Here is a 27,820-nt window from a genome sequence, read left to right on the forward strand (position 1 = left end):
ATGGCCGAGAAACGGAGGGGCTCGCCGTGCAGCATGCTAAGCCTTAAGGCGCACGCCTTTTCGGTGGAGGCACTGATCGGCGCCGAGAAGCAGCAACAGCTTCAGAAGAAGAGGCGAAAGCTGGGCGCGGAGGAGGCGGCCGGGGCCTTAGATGACGGAGGCTGCAGCCGCGGCGGCGGCGCCGGCGAAAAGGGCTCCTCCGAGGGAGATGAAGGCTCTGCGCTCCAGCCGCCGGCTGGGGCGGCTTCCGGGCCCACCCGGAGTTGCGCAGACCTGGAGCGGAGCTGCGGCTCCCGCGGAACCGCGGGTGAGTCGGCCCCTCCCGCCTAAACTTCTTCCCTGCACGTCCCCTCCCGGTCCCGCGGGCCCGTACCGCCGCGGAGAACCTGAACTTATGCGAGTTGTGGGCGTGCGAGCGCGCGGTGTCCCTACGCACCCAGGGCAACTCAGCCACAGGAGCACTAGCGGTGGGTGTCAGGGCTCAAAGCTCCCGCTGCCCTGGCCGCTCCTCCGCGCAACTCGGGTCACCGTCCAGACGGTTAAAATGCCGCTTCCAGTCTGGCTTCTCAGGCGGCCGCCGCCCACTAGGCGAAGCTCACCCGTAGCAGCTGCAATTTGTGGCGCTCAGCGGTGCAGATCTGTGCTTTCCGCATCTGCCTCCCTTGGGCTTCTAGCCCCTGGGTGCTCTTTTTATTTCCTAACTTTTCAAAGCTAGAGAGTAGGGTGAGCGACGGCGTACCCCCCCGAAACCGAAACAAATGCCTAAACCATTTGGGCAAACCAGGAAGAGGGCGGTGTATTTGCAAACGTGGTTTCCCAAGGGCTAGCTGAGCGGTTCCCTTGCCTCCCCCCAACCCTTGGTTCCCGCTACCAAGGCCGACGGCGATCTTGGGCTTGTTTTTCGCGCTCTTCTGTTCCCTGTGCTGCTTTGCTAGGACGCTCTGGACGGCCGGGGAGTTTGGCGAGAGCGGTGTCTGGAGAGATTTCTAGAGGATACCTCCGGCCGGGCCCTAAGCAAAGACGCCGATTGGGAAGCGAGGCCCAAGCATATGAGACCTGGAACCCGAGCGCCAGGCGCTTTTGCTCTGTGCTCTCCATGGCTCGGGTGTATCCGGCACGGATCCCAGACTCCGGCTGCGGCACAAAACTTATTTTGGGGCCTTGACCGGGCGGAAGCAGAGAGGGTGGGGTGGACTTGGGCCGCACGCCTCTTCAGGACTTGAGACTTGGGGGCCAAGAGGGCCCTACTTGAGCGTCGAGTGCCCGTCCCTTCGGCGGGCGGAGCAGGTATTTACCCACCCGTGGGCCTGTTACAAGGGCCGGATGGCAGGAAAACTTCCGTTTCTCCCGCTGCCCTTTTCTCTCCCCAGCCGCCCGCGGGGGATTTATCTCTCCACTAGGCTTCCTATCTCCAGCCCTCACCGGTACCCCTCTCTACCCTTTGCTGCCCAGGCGGCTGTGAGGATGGCTTCCTGCAGGGCGCTTCCCCGCTGGCATCCCCAGGAGGCTCCCCGAAGGGGTCTCCGGCGCCCACCCTTGCCCGGCCCGGGACCCCGCTGCCCTCGCCGCAGGCCCCGCGGGTGGATCTGCAAGGAGCTGAGCTCTGGAAGCGCTTTCACGAGATCGGCACGGAGATGATCATCACCAAGGCGGGCAGGTAAAGGGCAAGCTGGCGCGAACGGCCCGGGCCCTGGCCTCACTCCACGCCTTGGTGGGTGAGGGAAAAGGATCTGCAGCACGATGGGGTCTCTGGTTAGCAGTTTGTACAGATAAGACTAGGCCCTCGGTAGTGGTTCACTTTTGAGACCGACTTTGCCTACCTAACCTGGAGTGCAGTCGGCGCGGGGAGTCCTCTCGTTGGATGCTGCGGAGAAATCACTGTGGCCGCCGAGGCGGTGACGGTGACTACTGATATTCCGTGGGCAGGGGTGTTAAAGATTCGTGATCCGACTTAGCATCTGTTCATGTATTTAGTTAGACTTTCGTTATGTTTCTGAAACTGTGGAACAGATTATCCACCACCACACTACCCCTTTTTTAAAAAACGCAGTTTACTCTTTAGCCAAACTGTCGTTTGCTTTTATAGATTCGAAACTTCCAATTGCTTCTTTATCCACAGATTCGCTGGCAGTATGAGTATGTGCTGTGTTATGCTCTCTTGATATTAGATTAGGATGAAAATTACTAGAATCATCTGTAAACCATGTTTAATCCCTGCAAAAACAATTGCTCTGATTTTTAAAAACCATTCTTTTTATAGATTCACAGTTACTATAGTTTTTTCCCCTTAGTGAAATCCAACAAATTAGCCTAAATTTGCTGAGGAATACCAAAACAAAATTTGTAAGTTTTATCTATTTTTTGAAAGTGTGAAATTTCCACATCCATCAGTTAGTAAAATAAATGGATTTGTTGCACAGATCATGTTAATTCGAAGGCGCACAGCAATATTTCCGTTTTTAAGTTTTCAGTTCATTTAGTGCAGTGAAATCTATGACTACTATCTTCTTCAAAAGAAACTTTTAACACACACACACAGCTCTTTCAGGGAGTACACATGGCAAAAACCTGGATAGTATAAAAGTATCCAAACTAGTTAGAAATTACAAAAACATATTTTATTGAATCCATATGCTACCTTCTACATTTTCACAGAGCTTTTATTAATGATCCAAATTCAGTCTTCAACAACATAAAGCAACAGTTGTCTTATAAAGGTTGTAGTTAAACACCTTTACTCTTTATCTTACAGGTGCACTGAGAAAAACACTTAAACAGCCAGTGTATTAAACTGTTCTCATGCCTAGTTAGGAATAATGGACTTTCTTTTCTCTGGAAGTGGTCTTTAATGGCATTATTGTTATGAAAACATTTTTGGTAAATAACAGTACTAAAATTTGTGTTATAAGGTTAAATTAGCAAAAATTAGATTACCTGGAAGGGTCCTAGACATAAATCAGTAGATGAAAGTTTTTTGTTTTTTTCTTGAAGAGGGAACTGCTCATATATATACACACACACACACACACACACACACATATATATATACACAATAATTTGCTGTTGTATTCCTTGCTACTGTGCTTTTTAAAAAGATAGATGCATTTACTTTAGTATCTCCTTTGATAAGCATCTCTGGGAAGCTAAAAGAAATGTGGGTTTCATTTGTTTTAATTAGCAAAGTTGTGAGTAAGTGTGGTTAAAGTATTTTCAGGGCATGGTGGGGGAAGGAATGATTTGGTAAATATACATTGTGTTTAGTTTCTGCTTTCAATAAAGAAGTTTTACTATACCTTTCAAATTTAGAGCAACTTTTGCACTTCACCTTTACCATGCGGCAGACAGGAAGTCCTGTCTCAATAAAGAACATATTGTTTGGTTATGGCATGGCACATTGGCTCCTTGTGCTTTTTTATAACCCTTTTAAAATTTCACATTATAGTATATTTTATCACTTTGAGAAAATCAAATTTTCTATTTCTACTATTTGGAACCATTTATTATTTGTTTTGTTAAAGTCAGCCTGCTTACTGATTTTTGTTTAAAAAATAAAGTGCTTTCTGTACCATTATTTCTTCAGAATATATATGTGTGTGTGTGTGTGTGTGTGTTTGTGTGTGTGTGTGTGTGTGTGTGTATTTGGCTTTTAGATATACTGACATTTCAGTAAACATAGAATGCAAATACAGGTATAACAAATTACATTTAAATGATTCAGTTTTATACATCCTGTGTTCAGATTCTTTGGATTACATTTGCCAAAGTGAATGCTATAAATTTGTCCACATGAAAAATACAGATTCAAGAGCTTTCTTTGCTTATTCATTCTTCAAGCATAATCATAACCCAAAACAAAACCCAAACCATCTTTCCTCCCCTCTCTTATACATAGGCGCATGTTTCCAGCAATGAGAGTGAAGATCTCAGGATTAGATCCTCACCAGCAGTATTATATTGCCATGGATATTGTGCCAGTGGACAACAAAAGATACAGGTACAGTGATCAGATGGGTACAGAGAATAAGAAAGCCCCAGGATTTCACAGGCTAAGTGGATTTCATCTGTACTGACTATGATATTTGTTTCCAGAAGCCTGTAGAATGACTGGATCCACAGTCCAACCCCAGTCACTTGCAGTAGTCTAGATGGTGCCTTCTCTTGCAGTAAATGTGAACATTTATTTTTTGTTTTGTTTTTAATAGATACAGAAATGTCTTTAAGTGTTGAGGAATTTTAATAAGTGGCCAGTTTAGCATTGGTAAGCTAAGTATGTCTTTTATGTTGATCACATTTTGATTAGGATTTTGAGAGGAAATATGAAGTAAAATTTGTACGTGTACATAATAGTTAAACTGTTTCAATTTCTTCCTGATTATTTTGTGACCTTTAAATAAATTCCCTTTATTTTGTTATGTACAAAATCATAACTGTTTACAGGCTTTTTTCTCTTTAATATGAGAAAATTATTGAAGATTTTTTATAATTTAGGAAAACAAAATCATAATTCATTATGATATCAAGACATCTTTAAGCTGGTAATAAATTTGTTATCTTATTGTTTTTTGTGGCTGGTAGTTAACAGAGAATTTTTTAAAATTATTATAATATTTGGGTTTTGAGAGAATATATTTATCTAGATATCAAGTAAAACTGGATTCCAGTAAAGCTGGAAAAGATACTTTCTTCAGTACCAAGCCAAACTTTGCTTTTCCTTCTGTGAGTAAACAAATCAACAGTCTTCAATGACAATTATTTTTATTTTCCTGGGGAGTTGAAAATGCTAACATTTAAAAAAAGGAAATTCTGAGTGGCAAGTTGGAAGACCCTGCTTTAAATTTTGGTCTCTTTTGTTTCTGTCTTTTAAATAAACACCTAGAACATTTAGTAAGTTTTTAAATGAAATCAGATTTGGTTTTTATTACTTTTTAAGATTTAGGGAGTCACTTTTTGGAAACAGGTTTATGGTGTCAAAAGTATACAGATTTAATTAGTAGAGGCACATATGGAATGCTAAAAATATGGGTAGTAAAAAGGACAGTTTTATGATTTGCATTTTGTGTATAAGTTGTATCATTTATTTTAATTAAATAATTCATTAGGGAGTTTTGTTAAAATTGTCTACTCCATAATAGAAGCTAGAAGTGCCTTGAAGTTTATCTTTAAGTATACTTGGTTTAAAATCCATATTCTAATTTGGGTTTGTGCAGAGGAAAACAGTGTAATTCTAGTGAGTTTAGACATCTTTCCTTTCTCTTCTAAGTTTGTCTTCTATTTCTTCTTCCAAATCTCTCTCATATATTTTGGATGGCTTATTTTATTTAATTGATGCTTATTCGTCACATATAAAACAAGAAAAATTTCAAGTATTAGTACTAAGATGCCAGATTTTAAAAGATCAAATTCTAAAACATAAATTTGCTTTCAGTTAAATTGCTTCTCAAGAAAAATTTGTTTTGAGCATTTGTATTTAGAATGTTTCACAAAGAATATGTAACATGTAGCATTTATTCTCTTAGTGGGTATAGATTTTTGAACTGTTCAATATGCATACTTTTCAAAATTTTGACAGAGCATATTGTTCTATTTATTTTGGCAATAGCTCTGTATCCGTTGTGCTGCTTTTTCTTGCATTTCTAAGATTTATTTTCCAACTTTTTCAGCAATAGTAGAAATAAATATTTTGGCTCTTTCTCTGCTATCAAAGAATGGTATTTGGTCAAATGAAAAGTGATTGTGACTTATTAGAATGTAAAATTCATATTCACAAAAGCCCATGCACAGAGCTTATTTATTGAAATTACACTGTATCAATTAAGGGAAATTGTTTTTATTGTTATTCTTAATTTTGTGATAATGTATTTTTTCCCAAGAAAAGGAATTAGAGAATAGAAGGCATATTGAATTCAAAAGAGAATGAAATGTGTGAACATAGTTGAAACAGTGGGCCTCATCAGGGATATTATGAAAATACTTCATGCTATTTTAAAAAGAAAATTTCATAGTATACTCGTAGAATTCTTTGAGACTATTCATAAATTGTTGCTTTAAATTGTATGCCATATTTTAAAACAAAAGGAAGACAAGCATCCAAATATATATTTTCATTTTCTATCCTTTTCTAAATTAATCATTGATATACTAGTTTCTAGTTTTTGAGTTAGTCTATTTTAAACTAACCATAAGTGATAGTCTGAATATAAGATTAAACATTATTATCTTATATACTACTTGAAACATTGTTATATAAGTATGTTATTTTTATAGAGTCCGTGTAGTTGACAGACATAAACAAGTAGAATAGGATGTTTTGCCTCTTAATTAGAAAGGTAATATTATTTAGATAAATCGTAATTTTAAAAGTTTGATGTATATTTTAATTAGTGGTATAAAAATTTAAAGATTTTCTGACAATAGTAAAAAAAGAGAATTAGAAGAGATAAAAGCCTATGTTTTATGATTATACAAACTTTTAAATTAAACTGAATTTTAACAAAATTAAACTGAATTTTCAGTTTCTAGTGTAATGGAGTTAGAAAAAAATAATTCTAAATAATAGATGGGACTTTTTTCCCTATGAAAATAAATTTGCTGTACATTCTGACAATTTCCCCTTGACTTTCTACCATGTCTCTTATCAGTTTGAACATAAGCCTAAAATGGGGAGTGATAAAGAAAGTTAGACCGTTGAAGATATAACTCTCAAGTATTTTGGGGATTTCCTTAAAGCAGACCTTGACAACTTAATAGTTTCTTCATGTCAATTGCATATCCAGAAGAAAAATGGAGAACATCAGAATACAGACAGAATGTCTAACATGAATAAGTGTGATTTATCCAAATTGAAATTCTTGCATTTATGGTGGAAATAATGTGCATATTTTTCACTAAATCCTTAACATATCACCTTGAGTGGTCAGCAGGCTACCACTGCTTCAGAGAGTTTTTTAAAAGTGTTTGAATTCTTATTTTATACACATTGAATCTAAAGAGCAAATCCTTGAATTTTAGACTTAAAAGGGTGCCCGTTTTGTCTGAGGCTACAGAGTTGGAAATTCCAAGAAAGCAACAATCCACAAACAGAGCCTTGTCCTTGCCTTCTAGGTATGTTTATCACAGCTCTAAATGGATGGTGGCAGGCAATGCTGACTCCCCTGTGCCACCCCGCGTGTACATTCATCCAGACTCACCTGCCTCAGGGGAGACTTGGATGAGACAAGTGATCAGTTTCGACAAGCTGAAGCTCACCAACAACGAGCTGGACGACCAAGGCCACGTGAGTAGAGGGCCTCCCTAATTTGCCTCCGTTGGATGGCATGACCATTATCTATACTGTGTCTGCCTGAAGGAAATGAACTTTTCTAAGATCGTGACATTCCTCTCCTGGTTGACTAGAGTGTGCACAGCTGTGCAACATCAAGGTTACATTTTCATCAGAGGCTATGCCTGTGGCCAGAGTATTCTATGAAGCTTTTAATAGGTAAAACTGGATACTGCACTTGTGTCAGAAGATAATTTTAGCCAGCACATTTGTTTGAAATTTCATAAAGTGATAATTACTACACTTTGAATATGAATTCTAGAAGTTGGGTGAACAGTGATAATGATTTATGGTGTCCTGCCTATAGCCTCTTCTTTTCCCAGCTGAGGTTCATCGCTTGTCAACAATGGCCCAGGCTTATGTTATCTGTGTGTTCCATCTGCAAGCTTCCAATTGTTTTGTAATGACATCTAATGTGTCAAAATATGTTGTAATAATAATTCCTTTCATCTTAAAACTGAAATATGAAATATATGCTAAAATCAGTAGTTTCAATAATATAGTCATTTTTAACACTTTAATGATTTTCACACAGTGTTGTTTGTAGGTGAGATATCTACCTTATTATTGATGTTTTAATAAATAAGAAACTGAATATGTGCTGATTTCCACTCAGTGCTAGCATTTCTGTTAGATTTCTGTTATTTGAGAGAGTTTTGACTGAAGCAGGATTGATGTGCCTTTTGAAGAGTGTATCATACATAAAAGGAATACCAATTCATTCATTTCTCAAAGGGGTGACATGAAGATAGCTTATTTACGGGCCAGTCTTTTAAAACAAAAAATGCAAACTGTTGTAAGATGGTAATACAGTGATGACAGGATGTGATTTGTAAGTTGCTAGACAATATCTTAAGCAATTGACCTTAACGAAGACATTCAAGTACACATTTCATTGTGGTACAGATGCAGTATCTAGATTTGTAAGACTCATCTCTCTGAAACTGCCAGTGCTTTTTGTAATTTGAAGCCTAGTACATTTCACTTCTGAATGATACAACTTCATGTCCTGAAAGTACATTACTTTCTGTTTTTTTCTTTATGTACATAGTCAGGTTGTAACAGTTCTTTTTCACTTGACTTCAGTGAAAGGACATTAGTTTCTTCTGTCTCAATGAGGGAGCTAAGTGTGAAATTTTGCCAGTGTGTCCATTGAAGAGTCTTTACTTTTTTTTAGAATAAAAAATTGAAAAATAAATGGCACTAAATGTTGATGATTTTCAAAAGCTTAAATATACTCTATTTTTTGGAGTTCTATAGTTTGAGTGTATATATATATATATTTTTGAGTACATATCTTTTGAAGAGATAATGGATCCAAAAACTATACACTGTCATAGATAAGATACAAATGACTTTAAATAATTTAAATAAATATGGTGATTTTATAATTCTAATTCTGATCAAATTACTGGCTTTATACCTAATATATCTACAGTATTAGAGGTAGTAATTTATCTATCTATATGATTTTATCTTCATAATTTCACTAGATTCTATTTAAAACAGCATTCTCTAGAAAAACAGAACCAACAGATTATATTATACACACACACACACACACACACACACATACACACGAGAGAGACATTTATTTTAGGGAACTGACTAACACAGATGTAGGGCTGGTAGGTCCAAAATTTGCAGGGTGGATTGGCAAAGACCCAGGGAAGACCTGATATTACAACTTGAGTCTGGAGGCAGTCTGGAAGCAGACTTTCCTTTTCCTCAGTGGACCTCAATTTTTTTTTCTTAAGTTTTTCAACTAATTGGATGAGACCCACCTGTATTACAGAGGATAATATGCTTTGCTCAGATGTCTACTGATTTAAATCACACAACATTTGCTTAAAACACAAAATAATAGATTGCCAATTGAACCCCAGTTGTTTATACCTGAATAATTATAATATTTCACTATTAAGAAAAATAAAAACTCAGAAAACAAGCAATATCTATAGAAGTGTGTCATCTTCCAAAAAATTTTTTTCTTTTAAAGTTGTGGCAGGATGTAATACTTTAATAAAAAAAAAAGTAGTGTGTAGGGGGAATGGAGAGAGAAAAATATGTACCTATACATTTTGGAAGCAAGAAAATTGCCTTTGCTATTAGTAGAAATCACGTATTGCTTGATACTAGAGGAGAAGGTAGGACGGAGAGTACTCTTGTCTGTTATTTATTTAAAAACAAAAGTTTTGACGACTTTGTAAAATGTAGTAAGAGATGAAAAGCCATAGTCTCTGGCTTCAGTGATCTAACCTAGACAAAAGAGAAGACTAGCACACAGATTCAGAGAAGGCAATGGCACCCCACTCCAGTACTCTTGCCTGGAAAATCCCATGGACAGAGGAGCCTGCTAGGCTGCAACCCATGTGGTCGCTGAGGGTCGGACACGACTGAGCGACTTCACTTTCACTTTTCACTTTCATGCATTGGAGAAGGAAATGGCAACCCACTGCAGTGTTCTTGCCTGGAGAATCCCAGGGATGGGGGAGCCTGGTGGGCTGCCTTCTATGGGGTCGCACAGAGTCGGACACAACTGAAGCGATTTAGCAGCAGCAGCAGCAGCAGCAGCAGCACACAGATTATGGTGCTGTCAGAGCAGCGCAGTACGGCAGCCATTTTGTTCCAGCCAAGAGAGATTGGGAAGGCTCTGCAAAGAAGGTGTCTATTAGGGTTTTTTTTTGCTCAGTTTTATCACCCTAAATAAGGTTAGATTAGAGATTAGGAAGTCATATTCTACTGTTGATGTGATTCAGGGTCTGAGAAGACAACAGTACTATTGTGAGGGGACTAACTCAGTCGCTTTCTTGATGCAGGGACCTCACAGGGACTCTCATCCCTCTGCCCTTATATGATAGGCAGCATCAGAACTAAGTAATAACGCTTCTTTTGACTCAAACCTAGTGTCTTTTTAAAAAAGTAATTTATTCTGCTTCATAAGAAATAAAGAAATTGAAAGAGAGTCAGAATTGTGAAGAATATACGAGAAGGAAATTGGAAGACTAGTAATGGCTAAATTTTAAAATATTACTTATCCCACCAATGTCAAACCTAATGTCTTTAACATGGGGAAAATGTGTATTAACCTACACATGGGAAAGCACCCTGTTTGTATGGACAGAGATTTATGTTACTATCTGTGCTAATAGATAGCATCCAAAAGAAAAAATATCCTCCATCTAAACAGAACAGAGAATATAGAACATGCAGATCAGATTATAATTATTTGAGTTTCAGTAATGGATATTATCATTGTGGTCTTTTTGTTCATAAGGGCAGTGGTTCTCTTAGTTCTACTTTAGTTCTAATAAAAAGCAAATTATTCATGACCATTTGTCATCATAACTTCGATAGTTCGTTAAAAAACAAATAATGCTATTTTATATATAGGAACTAAGGCTTGTTTAGCATTCCCTAAAAATTTGTAGGGATATACTAAATTCCTATAGGTAATATTGAGAATAAATTATTTTTGAATAATATTCAGATTACTGTTGGCAGTTGCCCTTTAATGTACAAACATAGGCATGCCTCAGCTATTTCTGTACCCTACTCCCAGTATATCCCACCTTAAATCATTTTGGAGATTGCATAAGGACATAAACAAATAATCGGAGAAGGCAATGGCACCCCACTCCAGCACTCTTGCCTGGAAAATCCCATGGATGGAGGAGCCTGGTAGGCTGTAGTCCATGGGGTCGCTAAGAGTCAGACACGACTGAGCGACTTCCCTTTCACTTTTCACTTTCATGCATTGGAGAAGGAAATGGCAACCCACTCCAGTGTTCTTGCCTGGAGAATCCCAAGGACGGGGGAGCCTGGTGGGCTGCTGTCTCTGGGGTCACACAGAGTCGGACACGACTGAAGCAACTTAGTAGTAGCAGCAGCAGCTTAAACAAATAATACTATTAAAATATAGAGAGCTGTATGGAGAAATCTGCTTGAGAGAAAAAAGATTTCATAAAACAAGAATTTACTTTTCATTGACTAGTAAACAGAAACCTAAATGACTTTTTATTTCCTTCACTTCAAGTCAGTTAACTCTCATCTTTTGAAACTGACCATGCCTTTTATTTTTGTTTAATGTAAAGTGACTTTTTCCAGTTTTTCTCCAGCTCTGGAATTTATGAATCATTAGAATTAAATCTTGCTTTTTCAGACTTTTAATCTGATTACAGCCAGACATACATTTTATGTTTAACTTAGTGTATATACACACACCCCAACAGGCAGTGTTTTGCAAAACAGAACTTATCCTTACTAAATACAGCACGTTTTATTTTTTTACTTTATTTGCTAATTTTATTTATCTAAAGATTTCCAGTTGTAACCCTTTAATTGACTTTGTGAGTCATGAATAAGTTGAAATTCTGTCCTTTTATATATCTGGAAAAAAACCTTTTCCCGAGGTTGCTGATTTGTGTTGTGTCCCCCCAGATGACAATGAGGGCTATTGTCTCCTCTTGTCCTTTATTCAGACTCATGCTATCCCTCCATCAGGCATGTGTGGTGAGTATCATCATTAGATTTACTCTCTAGGCATTTCCTCCACTGATAGAAAGAAAAGTTTAGGTTAGAAAAACCTCACAACTGTTGGTTAATAATGGAAGATAAACACATTCCTTTGGGGCAGCAAACACGCTCTATAAGTAGAGAGATGTTTAGGTTGACCAGTGATTCTGAATTTGGTTTATTAAACTGTGCACATCCTGAAAAGCATGAGGCAGGTAAACCAATCACTGTGGTTGTGTTTTTTTCCCTCAGACTTTTGTTTAAGCATTTCTCCAAACTTCTAACACTTCAAAGCTTGAATTCAAGTTGTATAGCTCAGGAAAGATATAGATTTGTTAATTAAACTCATTAGTGAATAACTGAATTTGGATTTCCAGCAGCACATAGAAAATCTCATTGGATGAAGCTATTTCTTTACCTACCTCCTCTACCTTGAAAGTGTAAAACAAATGAAGAAGAAAACATTCATCCACAATTCCATCATCTAGAGATGACCACTGTTCATATCTTTGTATGGGTCCTTTTACTGTCTATTTTTATGTAGTTATGGTAAGTTTAAAAACAACTTGGATCCTTTATTCTAATTTAGGGTTTAAAAAGAAGTGTTTCATTATGTCGTTAAAAATGTTCTAAAAGCGTTAGTAATGGCTGAATAATGTTGTAACCATTGTGTGGATTTTCATTTACCTAACCAATCTATTCATGTGGTTTATAGTTTTTCCACTGTTGTAAATGGTGCATTGCACATCTTTGTACATGAAACACTTTTTGGGATTTGGAATATTTCCTTAGGATAAATTCTCAGAAGTGGAATCATTGGGCAGAAGGCAGTTGAACCATATCATCAGATTCCCCGAGCTGAGTCTGAGAGCTTTTTCATCCCCGGACATCTGGGTTTTGGAAGCCTTGTTGTGATGGAAGCACGAATGCTGGGCTTTCCAGGCAAACCAGAGACTTTGTGAACCACACATAAGGCAGACCCTGGGGTATCCTTAAAATCCCTTTGCCCTTGAGTAGATATGTTGTAGTTACCAACAGAGGAAAAATGTTCTCTGAAGAAAATCTTGGTGTGCAAATACTTACTTTTAGGGGATGGGTGTGGTGGAATTAAAACAATCATTTCAGTCTCATTTTTAGTTTTATTGTTTTGGACTCTGTGTTCCATTAGGTTCATTATAAATAAAAATGCTGATGAATTTATTCTTGTGTTTTCAGAAACAGAAAATGTGATGCTACATTCATATGGTTGCACACAGGGCTTCAACCAAAATAATTACTTGCCTTTTTTTCTTTTTGTATGCACACTTTCCAAATAGCTTCCTAATTGTCTCACTCCAGTTTTCATACACTGTATTAAATTGGGACTTTCACAGCCTTGGGTATCTTTATTTCTAACTGGGATTTGTTTTACACATTCAGTATTTAGTCAGAGGTTGAGGTTGGGTAGAAGTTGCTGACAAATTTGTCTTCTCTTTCCTTGATATAGATTATACTTCATTCTATGCACAAATACCAACCGCGAGTCCACATCATCCGTAAAGACTGTGGGGATGATCTTTCTCCTATCAAGCCTGTTCCATCTGGAGAGGGAGTGAAGGCATTTTCCTTTCCAGAAACTGTTTTCACCACTGTCACCGCCTATCAGAACCAACAGGTATTGTTTTCAGAATTAGAATCTTTCTAGACTTTTAATTTCATGTGCAGATTAAAAGCTAGCTCTCTTTTTCACTCTATCTAAAAGTTAAGAATGGTCATAAAGTGCTTGCCATGTATGACATCCAGAATGTGTGTGTGTATATATATACACACATATACCCCCACCTGTCAACACAGGAGACATAACAAAAGGGGTTTGATTGCTGGGTCAGGAAAATCCCCTGGAGGAGGGTTTTGCAACCCACTCCAGTATTCTTGCCTGGAGACTCCCATGGACAGAGAAGCCTGGTGGGCTACGGTCCATAGGATTGCAAAGAGTCAGACATGACTGAAGTGACTTAGCATGCATGCATATGTAGTAATATTTATCCAAGATGCCCTTGTAAAGCTACTCTTTACAAGTGAAGATTTCTTCAGACCAGAATGTCTCTCATGACTGGCAGTGTAAGTTTACTTTCCATTTTGAGACATTGAATCCTGATGTTATAATTAAAATTAGAAAGCATGTGTACTGACTAGGAAATACACCCGTAGAATATGAAAGTGAGTTGTATCACAGGACATGAGATTTGTCAGCTCACTTTATTTTAAAGCTGCCATCCATGTGTTCGGGAAAGTATTTCAGAATCATTTATCCTTCTTATATGTACAAAAGTGCTATTTCTTCAATTGTGATAGAGGGTTATACATAACCTTACTGTCTGAGAGATGAGCAATTGTGGAGTAATCCTTCCATTAAATTAGAAATAATTTGAGAAGTGAAATATTTCTTTTCTCTATAAGTTAGCATTAATATATGTCATTATTTAAGGCTGTATCAAGCAGGTGGAAAATTGAGTGGAGGCAATTATTTGACCCATGCAATTTTCTGGCCAGTTTTCATAAGAAATAGCAATGTAGTGGAGCAATGTGGTCTGTGGTAGATTTTTTTTTTAATTTTCAAAGGTCAGCAGCATTATTTTAGATTTTCACTTCTCTTGACATTTATATACATCTCAGTCAACAATCTAAGGCTTTAAGGTCTCTGTTTTGTTTTCTTTTGTTTTAAATCTTCTTAGGAGATTTGAGCCCTGCCCTATGAGTTCTCCCTTAGGGCTGAGAAGCTCCTCTGCTCTCATCCATGGGTGACACCACCCAAGCTGTCTTGTCCTCTCACACTCACACTGTCACACTTTTTATGTAGGCTTTTAGGAAGGAACATGAAATTAACCTTTAAAAGGGCTGGAGATAATTAAGTTTTTTTTAAGATATAGCCCCTTAGGGCTTCTCAGGTGGCCCTAGTGATAAAGAACCCACCTGCCAATACAGGAAATGTAAGAGATGTGGGTTCAATCCCTGGGTCATGAAGATTACCTGGAGGAGGGCATGGCAATCCACTCCAGTATTCTTGCCTGGAGAATCCTGTAGACAAGGAGTCCATGGCAGTCTAGAGTTCATAGAGTCACACAGAATCAGACACAACTGAAGTGACACATGCACGCTCCCTTTTAGTCTTTATTGGCTTTGTTACAATATTTCTTCTGTTTTATGTTTTGTGTTTTTGGCTGTGAGGCATGTGGGATCTTATCTCTTCAACCAGGGATGGAACCAGAAGCCCCCTCATTAGAAGGCAAAGTATTAACAACTGGACCACCAGCAAGTCCCAGGAATATATTCTTAAAATATATCAGTCATAGAAAATGATTTTTTTTTTTCAGGGAAAATACAATGTGTAAGGAGAAAAGAGGCATTTTGTACCTTTGGTACCTTTTAAACAACCCTGTTAATCTTTCTTCTCTGTCTGTCTCTCTCTGAATTACGCATCCAATTAACTGTGTATTAAATGTTATTTTAAACATGTATTTTCTCCAAGCCTCTGTTATACAATAAACAAGATGCAGTGGGTTTTTGATACATATTGGTGACTCACACCAATTCACAAATGCTGATAAATCAGTTAAGAGGGTGGAAAAGTTGGAAGAAAGGAAATTGATCATGAAAAATGCAGTTGTTCTTTTTTTTGGTTAACTTCTCAACTGTGTTTTGAAGAACTTATGGGAAATTGATAGGCTTCCATGCCTGGTGGTTACCAGCATAAGCTCTGAAACTTGGGGTTCCAGTCCAGTCCTATGGCCAAGTAACCTTATAATCATAAAAAACTTAAGCCAGTATAAAAGAAAACATAAAATTGGGATAATAACTACATCTAAGTTGCTATGAGAATTAAATGAAATAATTTGTGCAAAACTCGTATTACAGCATACATGGTATGCGCGTAATAGGTGTGATGTCAGTGTAATGATGCTGGTGATTGCAATGTATTTAAACAAGCACCATGATATAAATCTGAGCTCCTTTTTATTTTTTTTATTTAAAAATTTATTTATTTATTTTAATTGGAGGCTAATTACTTTACAACATTGTGGTGGTTTTTGCCATACCTGAATCAGCCATGGGTGTACATGTGTTCCCCATCCTGAACCCCCCTCCCACCTCCCTCCCCATCCCATCCCTCAGGGTCATCCCAGTGCACCAGCCCTGAGCACCCTGTCTCATGCATCGAACCTGGACTGGTGATCTATTTAACATATGATAATATACATGTTTCAATGCTATTCTCTCAAATCATCCCACCCTCGCCTTCTCCCACAGAGTCCAAAAGTTTGTTCTTTACATCTGTCTCTTTTGCTGTCTTGCATATAGGGTCATTGTTACCATCTTTCTAAATTCCATAATATGCGTTAATATACTGTATTGGTGTTTTTCTTTCTGACTTACTTCACTCTGTATGATAGGCTCCAGTTTCATCCACCTCATTAGAATTGATTCAAATGCATTCTTTGTAATAGCTGTAAACTTTTTTAAAATACTATTTTTTGCTTTGTCTTTCCATTTACTTATAGCTCAGAAATATTTTTTTAAACTTCTTCCCCTGTACTTTATTTTTTTTATTTTTAATTTTTTTAATTGGAGTGTAATTGCTTTACAATGTTGTATTAGTTTCTGCTGTACAACAATATGAATAACTCATATGTATATGTGTATATTCCCTCTGTCTTGAACCTCCTTCCCACCCCACCCCAACATCCCACCCCTCTAGGTCATCACAGAACCCCAAGGTGAACTTCCTGTGCTATACAGCAGCTTCCCATTAGCTATCTATTTTACTCACGGTAGTTTATATATGTCAATATTCCTCCCCCAATTTATTCCACCCTCCCCTTTCCCACTGTGTTAAAATACTGTTTTAAATGAATGTTTAAGTTATTAGGTGTTCTTTAAGCATTATTTAAATGAACAGATAATTGAGCTATAATGAATTATAAAGAATTCTTTCAATGGCAGAGTGATAGACATAGTGAATTACTTAGCAGACCCTTACATTATCTTGTTATAATGTAGTTTCATCCACAAACTTGGAGAAGGAAATGGCAACCCACTCCAGTATTCTTGCCTAGAGAATCTTGTGGACGGAGGAGCCTGGTGAGCTGCTGTCCATGGGGCTGCACAGAGTTGGACACGAAGGAAGCAACTGAGCAGCAGCATCCACAAACTAAGTAGTAGCATGTGGAATACACCTCCCTTAGGTGTTGCAAAGCTGACTGGCAGATGGCTGAAAGCACACACAACATGATATAGGGGGATTTCAGGTGACTCTCCAGAGATGCCTTTCTTTGCCTTAGTGTCATTCAGCAGTGTTCATTTGTCCTTGACCAAAATGGCACAATTAGAACTTAGTAGATTCTACTAAACCAAGAAACACAGAAAACAAAGCATGATGTGCTTCTTAGAAAATAGGCTATAAACTTCTCTGGGCAAGATGGAGATATGGTCAGAAACAGATGGGATGTTGTTTATTAGTGTCAATTTCAAGATGGTATAACTAAAAAAATTGTTTATAATGGAGATGATTAGACCACTTATAAAAAAATTTCCCTCATATCTTGGGATCTTCCTGAATAAAAATCTAGTTATAGGTCAACAAATTACAGCTGTAGTTAAAATGAAGCTATTATTTATTTCTCCTATGTGTATAAGATTGAATCTTATTAAAACCTTCAAGTCACGGTTACCTTTGGTTAGACATTCACTGTAGTCCTCTGACCAGGTCACGACTCCACAGATGAAAGAGGAGATGAGAGCTGTAAAGATGATTTGAGGAGAGACAAAGAAAAACGGAAGGCAGGAAGGTTCAAGGAGTATATATTGCCCATTTCTGAAGAACATTAACAACATTTAAGTGTATACATGGCTGTTAAATAGAAGTTGGATATTAGCTGTTCTCCATCAGCACTACTGCAAAAGAAGCAGACACATTTCACAGAGTTAAGAAAGGGAAGAGTTTTAAAGAGATTGTCAAACGAAGGGCAATTATCAACAGACGATTCAGAATCCCCTTCTCCAGGGATATTAATAGCAAAGCAAACTTTATTACAGTGCTTGGATAGAAGTAGGGGAATGTTCTTTTCATAGCAAATGAATGTCTAGATGACTTCTGAAATATTCTTGTAGCTTTGCTGCTAAGATAATAAAATACCCGAGAAACAGGGGAGAAGAACACAGTAGAATCCTCTGACAGTTGATTCTGGAGTTTCTTATAGTTCTTCCATCACTACCATTTTTTATAACCTTCCTTGGCTTTTATCTTAAGATTTGATGTGATTTTTTTTTTCCCTACTCTGCAGATTACTCGCCTGAAGATAGATAGGAATCCCTTTGCCAAAGGCTTCCGAGACTCCGGGCGTAATAGGTGAGTCTTAGTTAAAAACATTCTGGCTGTGATAAATACATTTGATTTTTATGGTGAATTTTCCACTACAAAGTAAACAGTTAAATTTACTTATGTGATTTTGAAATCGTTTTTTATAAAGTTTAAATTTGTTAATATCACTGAGGCATGAATATAACTTATTTTGGGTGCATCATTGTGGCTTACTCATTTCTAAGCTGAATGTTGATGTGAAATGCTGGGGTGAAAACGGAAGTTCTCAGGGTGTACAGTGCATGCTGCCTCTGGAGGGACTTTGTAGAAACCTGTGCCTCCAGAGCCAGGATCTTTAATATCCCAAGTCAAAATACTGTCTGCATCTGCTCTTGGTTTAGAATTTGCTCAACAATGTCACAACTATGTATTGATCTGTCTTCGAAATATGACAGAGACTCTTGTTCACTCAGATTTTCAACTAGAATTTGAAACTACTCCCCACTGCCAAGACAGCTGATGTTCTTTAGTTTCCAAATTTGTCTTGGCTCTACTGACAGCCACACACTTGTTTATTTTTTCTGTGTCGTGTTTTATGGTGTTTGTACTAAGTGGGAGAGCTACAGTAATGAATTCCACTCTATTACTCTTTATCAAAAAGCAGATCTCCTTAGTCTGTGTGCCAAGAGTTTTTGAATTTATTGATATGATTCTATTCCAATAGAGTTGGTGTGACATTTTCTAAAATATTTTATAACTGTTGATAGTAATAATAGACTAACGTTCTCCAGATGCCCTCTCTGGGTAAGACTTTGACTTAAATGTTTTGAAAAGCATTTTGTTTTTAAAAAGTATTTGAGACATTTTTATCACTTATTCCAGACATTATTCTAATACTTCTTAAAAACTTTGTATTGATAGGCTGTGGCTATATGAGGTCGAAACCCTCGATTATTTTATTTTAGGAACAATTACACTTAAAATTGTAGAGAGAAAACAATCACATAGGAGTCCAGACTTTTAGTTCTTTCAGATGATTGGCTGAGCAAGGTAAGTATAGACAGAGACCTTTTCTCAGAATAAACTTATGTGCCTGCAGAAAGACTTGATTTCATCTTCATGTGCAATGGCTCTTTTATTTATTTTTTTCTTTTTCAGATTATTTTCCATTGTGGTTTATTATAAGATATTGAATATAGTTCCCTGTGCTATACAGTAGGACACTGTGGTTTATCTACTTTATATATAGTAGTTTGTATCTGCTAATCACTAATTTATCCCTCCCCCTTTGGTAATGCAGTGGTTCTTTTAAACACCATGTACTGTGAGGACTGGGCATCACCGACCTGATGGACATGAGTTTGAGTAGGCTCTGGGAGTTGGTGATGGACAGGGAAGCCTGGTGTGCTGCAGTTCCATGGGGTCATAAAGAGTCGGACACGACTGAGTGACTGAATTGACTGAATGCTGCTGCTGCTGCTCCTAAGTTGCTTCAGTTGTGTCCAACTCTGTGCGACCCCATAGACAGCAGCCCACCAGGCTCTCCCATCCCTGGGATTCTCCAGGCAAGAACACTGGAGTGGGTTGCCATTTCCAGGACTTAAATGTATGAGAGTAGAATACCCTCTAGTTTAGCGCAGGCAGATCAATAAGACTGACTAATAATGCAGCTTCCATCTGAAATCCTTTACTCTGTAGGAAGATTTCCGGATATTCCTACCATACGTCTGCTGTACTGAGATGATTCTATTGTTTTAGATGTCTCTTTCCATGTGGAGAAAAACTTTGCTTGGCTTTTGTTACATCATTGCATTAGCTCCTAGTTAACATTGCTTTTCAGAGGAGTTTCTGAAAGCTCTTCTGAAATCTTCTGAAATCAGTAACTGAGGTGCTTATTGGTGAGGTGACTGGGAGCCCCTGGGATGATTCCTTTTTTGACCTTGACAAATACTTTGATGAAATCTTCTTGTGACTTTTCTGATAGCAGAATATTTATCTATTTAAGAACCTTCTTTTTTTTTTTTTTTAAGCAGAGAATGAATTTATTGAAACTCACTGAAACTCCAGAAAGGCAGCACTGAGACTTGAGACTATACTGTGCTCTGCTTAGTCATTCAGTCATGTCCAACTCTTGCGACCCCATGGACTGTAGCCTGCCAGGCTCCTCTGTCCATTTAGATTCTCCAGGCAGGAATACTGGAGTAGGTTGCCATGCCCTCCTCCAGGGGATCTTCCCAACCCAGAGATCCAACCCAGGCCTCCCGTGTTGCAGGCAGATTCTTTACTGACTGAGCCACCTGGGAAGCCATGTGACTATACTGCCAGGACTAATTCCAGGCTCTCCTGTAGGATGACTCTAGCAAAGACCTCACTGCTGTTGACATTGTGAGGTCACATGGCTTGAACACTGTCTTTTTTTTTTTTCTTTCCACATTTATTGAGATGTCATTGACATACAGCACTGCTAAAGTTTAAGGTGTACCACATAATGATTTAACTCACATACATCATGAAACAATTATCATAATAAGTTTAGTGAGCATACATCATCTCATATAGGCATAAATTAAAGAAAAATAGTTTTTTCCTCATGACGAGAACTTAACTTTCTTATATAACATAGAGCAGTGTTAGTTATGTTTATCATTTTGTACACTACTGTCAGTTCTTTTTTGAAGTGATAACCTTAAACATTTTTAAAGATGTATCTTGGGTAGTGTTTATACTGCATAAGCCTGTAAATGGAAGTGAGATGATAGATACATATTAGGTTGGCCAAAAAGTTTGTTCAGAATAATTTTCCATAAGATGTAATGGAGAAACCCAAACGAACTTTTTAGCCAACCAATATTGCAAGGCTTCAAAAAGAATTTTAGGTAAGTTGGCACAATTAAAAGGTGTTTTTTTTTGGATCAGTTAAAAAAAAAATCAGAGGCATTGGTCAAAATAAACCACTAAGTCTCTTGTTTGGTATCATTAGGTCAAAGTGCTAGGTTCAATAGAAATTTTTCTTTCCTTTCACTGTTGAAGGGGTATAAGTCATGGTGCTGGCTGCTGTTTATTTCCTGATTCTACACCTTTTAAAGTTTTTAATAGATATGCAAAAAATAATGAATTTTATCTTAACACTTTTTAAAAGGTTGTTAAACTTTGAAATTTTTATTTTACTCCAACTGTTTAAATAATACCTTAATATAGGAAAAAAACTACTGAGCTTATATATAGCTTCCCTGTTGGTGAAATGAATAGTTTCACTTTTTTTCTCATTAAAGTGAATTCTCCTGCTTATGACAGACAAACTCTTCAGTGCTTATTTTTGAATGCTAAATATCTATGACTCAATATTAAATATCTGTGAGTCAATATTAAATACTTTAACGTTTTCCACTGATAAATGCGAAAGACACTTTTATGGAAAAGAGAGAATGTGGTAAGCTTTGAAGATTTTTAACTTATGTGTTATTTTCCTTAAGAAAAAAAAAAAAAAAGAGCCCAAGTTATCTATAAGATCAGGAGGATGCATTAGTGCTGAGGACTTGGGGAAGGGGTAATATGTTTTCATATGTTAATAGAGGAAAAATCCCATGAGAAAAAGTGCAAAATATTTCTTTAATACCCCTGATTTTGATGTACTGTTACTACTTTTTAATATACATTCTGTTTTTATTTTTTCCCTATACATGAAATAAACAAATTATGCAGGACAAGAAATAAACTTGGACTTGTGATTTTTTAAACTTTATAAAACAATTTGCTTTAATTAAAAATTATACCTTCCTGGCTATTTATGGTCCTACAGCCTATTTTATAGAAATCAGTAGCTTCAGCCCTTAAAAGCGCTCCTGCAGGACATTTGTTACGTGAAGGAGAATTTATGTGCTGAGAATAGTTTCATTCTTCAGTTAGGCCTTAGGGTTGACCCTATAAAATCTTTTACTCAGGAAGGTACAAAAATTTCTTCTCTTTAAATACTTTAGGAAAAAACATAACCATTTTACTAAATAAACTCGGCTATTTGATAGCATAAATTAGGGTGGTGATAAAATGTGGAAATTGTTCAAAGGCATCTTGTATAAATTATCGCCTTGGCTACACTCCTGCAGGAGGTGCCTTTTATCTTTTCTTTAACTAGACGGGAAAAGTCTCCATTACTGGGGAAAATGAAGACTTTTTTTTTTTTAAAGTCCAGATTCAGCTAATAAATATTTTATAACTGTTTCCTGCAAAATATCTGAAATCCTTTCTGGAACTTGCAGTGTGAAACAGCAGCCTCAAGAAAAATATCAATAGGTCCAAATCAGACCACTTGTAGATCTGTAACCTTCAGAGCATCTCTTTAAGGCTTAGGGTTACCTATTTGTGAGGATTAGTAACTTCTCCCTAAGAATTTGGAGTATGGGTTTGTATTTGAAACATAGTCAAGTTTACACCGCTAAAGCAAATAATGCACTGATGCTCATCTCCACAGTTAATAAATTTCTAAGTCCTGTAAATATTCATTAATTGCCTCTTAGTAAATTCCCCCTGAGGCCCCTCCAGGACTACTTACGTATCCTGAATATTTAAAACTGTAATTACAAAAATTCATCTGTGTTTAATGAAACAGTTTAGGACAAAACTGTGTCCTAAATTCTATAACTTAAAAAAGCTTGTTTCTAGAAAGTCATAAAAAAATTGAGTATTAGTACAGGCTAAAATAAAGTAATGGAATAAACAGCACCCAGCATTCATGAGGGGCTTCCCAGGTGGTGCTGGTGGTAAAGAATCTGCCTGACAATGCAAGAGATGTAAGAGATGTGAGTTCAATTCCTGGTCGGGAAGATCCCCTGGAGGATGGCATGGCAACCCACGGCACTATTCTTGCCTGGGGAATCCTATGGACAGAGGAACCTGGTGGGCTACAGTCCATAGAGTCAAAAAGAGTTGGACACAACTGAAGCAACTTAGCATGCATGCATGTACAGCATTCATGAGTCTGCAACCTGCAGATTATGTGGGGCTTTGAGACTGATAACGGCTGCCAAACTTATACCTTCAATACTTTACATAAAATATTGTTGAGTAGAGTGTTCTTAGACGTGGTTTGTAGTCAGCCACGGATACAATGTCTGGTTTGTAAATTGCTTAGTGGTAAACTTTAGGGCTAGGAGAGGACTCAGAACTTTGTATTCCAGTCCTCACTTTATGGGAAATGGCAGTCCAGGGAGCTCCAAACATTTACTCAATGTTAGAGGGTTGTAGTCACAGTCCAATTGTCCTGACCCCAATCCAGTGTCCTGAGCACTAACTAGTCCTCTCTCTGGGGCACAATGATTCCATCCAAAGCCAGACTCTGTTCTTCATGCTCAGTGCAGCCCAGGGCAAGTAAGGGAAGATGGTTTTATCTGTATGCACAGGTCACTTACTCTGGGTCTCCCAGGAGTTTTCACCATGTTGTATAGGAGGTGTGACTCTGAAGGGGGTGTTTCTCTAGTCCTAGTTCATAGGTTATGACTTGGAGATGCAGGGAATCTACAGCAGCTATCACATGGAGTCTAAGCTGTTAATCATACTCACTGTCTTTAAATTTGCATTAAACACAGATTATCTGCATTCACTAAAACTGTATCTGACAATCTCAAAAAGGTGGCCTTGTATAGTGTGACACTCAGGAATCAGGCATTTTCTTCAGCAAAGCTGTGCGTTTCATGGAAAGCGTAATGTTACCTGAATTAACAGATTGATTAGGGCTCAAATGGTTGAGGGAAAAGTGGAAAGGCCTTGAGAAGGTGCTAGTTGAGTGAAGGAACTCATTTCTAGGACCTGGAGGACTTAATTATCTGATATACAATAAGGAAGACTCTGAATCACTTACGGTAGGAGACACATACATTTTTGTGTGTATTTAGAGTAGTCAGCCATGTTTTAAAATTTATAGATATTATGTGGATAGTCCATTATGAAGTTATCCTATCTCTTTGTGTCCATTTATTAAGTGTATGTAGAGGCTTTACCATAATGTCTGATGCTAATACTAGGTCTGTGTACCTTAGCCCCCTGTGAGATAACCTTGTTGTGGTCCTCCTGGAGGCTGGGTTGAGAATTCAGGGCTGCTGCCCTGAGCTCTCCCTGGCTGTCCTGGGTGTGGTGATCATGCCTCAGAGAGAGAAGTGAATTTTCCTTGGATGACTGCTCTTCTTGGCTGGCAGTCAAGGCACTGAACGATGGGTAGAAATGCCTCTTTGCAGGAGCACACTTTTGTGGCAGAGCCCTCCTCATCAGAGGGGTAGTGATGTGTCAGGGAAAAAGGGTGCTTCCAGATCACACAGAGCCTTGGACTCAGGGCGGCCAGGATGGATGGGCTTCACGTCGTCTTCCTAGCGCAGGGGCCAGCTTTTGTATCCCCTGAGATCAGCTCATTTTTCAGAGAATATTAACAGGACCTGCTGGTGGTTTCTATCCTCTGTGCTCTTGGTGACAGAATAGTAGCTCATCTCCAGACCATTTTTTTGGTGTGTGTGTGTGCCAAGCTTTTAACCTGCCAATGAGGGAGGCACTGTCAACTCCAGTGGTGTTTCCTGAGCAGCTTATTACGAGTGAAAACTCCAACTGCTCCTAACTTGGCTTCTTGTGTTCGTCCCCTGTCCTGACCCTTCCATTTAGAATGGGTTTGGAAGCTCTTGTGGAGTCATATGCATTCTGGAGACCTTCACTACGGACCCTCACCTTTGAAGATATCCCTGGAATTCCCAAGCAAGGTAAATCATGAAGTCTCCTGGGTCATAGATATGGTCAGTTCCTACCTAGATGCTCAGGCACTGAAAAATGCCGCAGTCATTACTATTGTCTAATGGCTACCTCATTACCAACATCCTTCTATTACAAGATCCCTCCCTTTTGTATCTGGTGTAGGTATGGAAAATGGCTAGTGTGGTCATAAGTTAAGTTTTGGATGTTTTAGGCCGTTTATGTATTTCATGACCTTTATTTCACCTTTAATTATTTTTTTTTTCTTAAAATTAGAAGTAGACTAGTTGGCCCTGGTACCTGGTGTACTTCACAAGAAATTACAGATACTGGTCCCAGATCATCTTTTTTGCTCCCTTCTTTCTTCACTTCCTTCAACTGAATTGCCTCTAGGCTTGTTTCTCCTGCTGATTTATGATGAGAAGTTCAGGTACACTGAGGCAGCCTTCCCTGAGATCACTGTTGAGCATTTCAAACAAGCCCAGGGCTGGTGTTTCCTCAAAGAGGCTGCATGGAACAGGATGATGCTTCCTTCTCTACTGGGTAGCTAGGACTCACAGCCTAATCCTGCACTCAGTCCTGCACTTAATGCCTGACCCTGCCTGGCATCCCCATGAGAATTTAGCATGCTAGGATTTTAGATAATTATCATTGGGTGGATTGCGCTTTTAGATTATTTTGAGAAGCTATATAAAACACTGTCTCTAGAGCAATGAAGGTTTTACAACCTGTCCAGCCCATTGGAATTCTCTTCTCTCCCTAAGTTCCATCAAGTTGCAGACATCAATCTGCCAGCAAATCTGGGGAGTGGGGGGCGATCAGCTGCCACCACTGTTATTGATTGGAGGCAGGGTTAAACACCCTCTCTATTTCACAGGACTGTTTATCTGTTGGACCTCTGCTCTTGGGTTAGCATGTGATTCACCAAACCGCTTTCTGTTTGGAAATGAGATTTTTGAAGTTTGAGACTGTTGCCATATTGTAGTAGCCCTGCATGCGTGGTAGTCACTGATCCATAGAAGCTTTCAGTGGGAGGTTGCCAGTTCGTTTGAGACAGGATGGGTCTGGCCAGTTTCGATCTTTCCTTTGAATTCCTTCTTTTTTCTTGCAAGAAAATATATTGATCCAGAGCAAACTCTGCTGAAAAAAAGAGTAAAAAGTGGGTAGAAATGAGGTGATGGTTATACTTCTGGAAAAAATTACAGAGTAAGATGAAATTTATATTTTCTTAAGTTGCTGGGAAAGTTAATATTTGTAATGTTTATTACAAAATAATGAGAAAACTCTGAGAAAACTAATTGAGGGAGAAAATGTGAAAAATTGATGTGGTAGAGTCCTAATACCTTTTGCAAAAAAAACAAACAAAAACAATAAAAAGCAAACAAATAAACAAAAAAGACCATCCCTTGGGGAGATAATTTTTCTTGAAAATTTTGAGAGTATCTGTGTTTAAAGTCATTCAGTCTAAATTCAATTACATTACAATTCCTGAGAGCGGAGACCATCTCCTTTTTGTCTTTTTACCTGCTCTATGTAACAAGTTGCGTCTAGCTCATGTGTACAAAATTGAAAGGAAAAGAGGCTCTTTACATTTCAACTTCTTTTGTAGGAAATACAGGTTCCTCTACCTTACTCCAAGGTTCTGGGAATGGTGTTGCAGCCACCCACCCTCATCTTTTGTCCGGCTCCCCTTGCTCATCTCCTGCCTTCCATCTGGGACCCAACACCAGCCAGCTGTGTGGTCTGGCCCCAGCTGACTATTCCGCCTGCGCCCGCTCTGGCCTCACCCTCAACCGATACAGCACATCCTTGGCTGAGACCTACAACAGGCTCACCAACCAGACAGGGGAGACGTTCGCCCCTCCCAGGACTCCCTCCTACGTGGGCGTCAGCAGCAGTGCCTCGGTGAACATGTCCATGGGCGGCACGGATGGGGACACCTTCAGCTGCCCACAGACCAGCTTGTCCATGCAGATTTCAGGGATGTCTCCCCAGCTCCAGTACATCATGCCTTCACCCCCCAGCAACGCCTTTGCTGCTAACCAGACCCACCAGGGTTCCTACAACACGTTCAGATTACACAGCCCCTGTGCCTTGTATGGGTATAACTTCTCCACATCCCCTAAACTGGCTGCCAGTCCTGAGAAAATTGTTTCTTCCCAAGGAAGTTTCTTGGGGTCCTCACCAAGTGGGACCATGACGGATCGGCAGATGTTGCCCCCCGTGGAAGGCGTGCACCTGCTTAGCAGTGGGGGTCAGCAGAGTTTCTTTGACTCTAGGACCCTAGGAAGCTTAACTCTCTCATCATCTCAAGTATCTGCACATATGGTCTGATGAAGCCTTTAAGTTAAACTGCATTCAAATCCAGCTAATGTATTTTCTTTCTTTGTTTTCTTTTACTATTTTTTCTTTCACTTTGGAAAGCAATATGAAAAGAAACTTATCAAGTAGCTTGTAAAATGTATATATAATAGAAAATGAAGGCTCACTGAGGTTTTTGACTTCCTCATGGTGAGATTGTGATTAGCTATGGTATATATGTATACTGTATGTGGCATGTGGAGTTTGCAGCCTACAAAACCACATCCTCCCTCTATTTTTCTCCCCAGTTGCACAGAGTATTGGCATCATGTAGTATGTTTAACCAAAGTTCTTATACTTAAAAAAAAAAAAAACAAACAGCAAACTTAAAACTTGGCAATGATACTAACCAGACTAAGACGTATAACTTAATTTATCAGGAAAATGCTCTACACAGTTTCCTACTTGAGTGTTGATAACCAGCAGTAACCAGCACACAGAGTCTTGCAATTTGTTATTCTTGGGCACAGTGTGAGAACCTAAGATGCAAAAGCCAGTTGAAGTCTCAGTAATAGTTCTGAGGTATTTGTAATCATGAAGGATTAGCTTTTGTGTTCCTGCTT

General features: G+C 38.6%; 1 protein-coding gene across 1 annotated transcript; it reads left to right on the top strand.

Annotated features, from left to right (window-relative positions):
• TBX18 (T-box transcription factor 18) lies at positions 1 to 27,820 on the top strand. Its single transcript, NM_001192462.2, has 8 exons — positions 1 to 307; positions 1,453 to 1,657; positions 3,893 to 3,994; positions 7,102 to 7,273; positions 13,320 to 13,487; positions 18,154 to 18,218; positions 24,813 to 24,907; positions 26,506 to 27,820. The coding sequence occupies exons 1-8, from the start codon at positions 1 to 3 to the stop codon at positions 27,228 to 27,230; spliced, it is 1,839 nt and encodes a 612-aa protein (NP_001179391.2). The 3' UTR covers positions 27,231 to 27,820.

The sequence above is a fragment of the Bos taurus genome, chromosome 9 (assembly GCF_002263795.3).
Source record: "Bos taurus isolate L1 Dominette 01449 registration number 42190680 breed Hereford chromosome 9, ARS-UCD2.0, whole genome shotgun sequence".
Lineage (NCBI taxonomy): Eukaryota > Metazoa > Chordata > Mammalia > Artiodactyla > Bovidae > Bos > Bos taurus.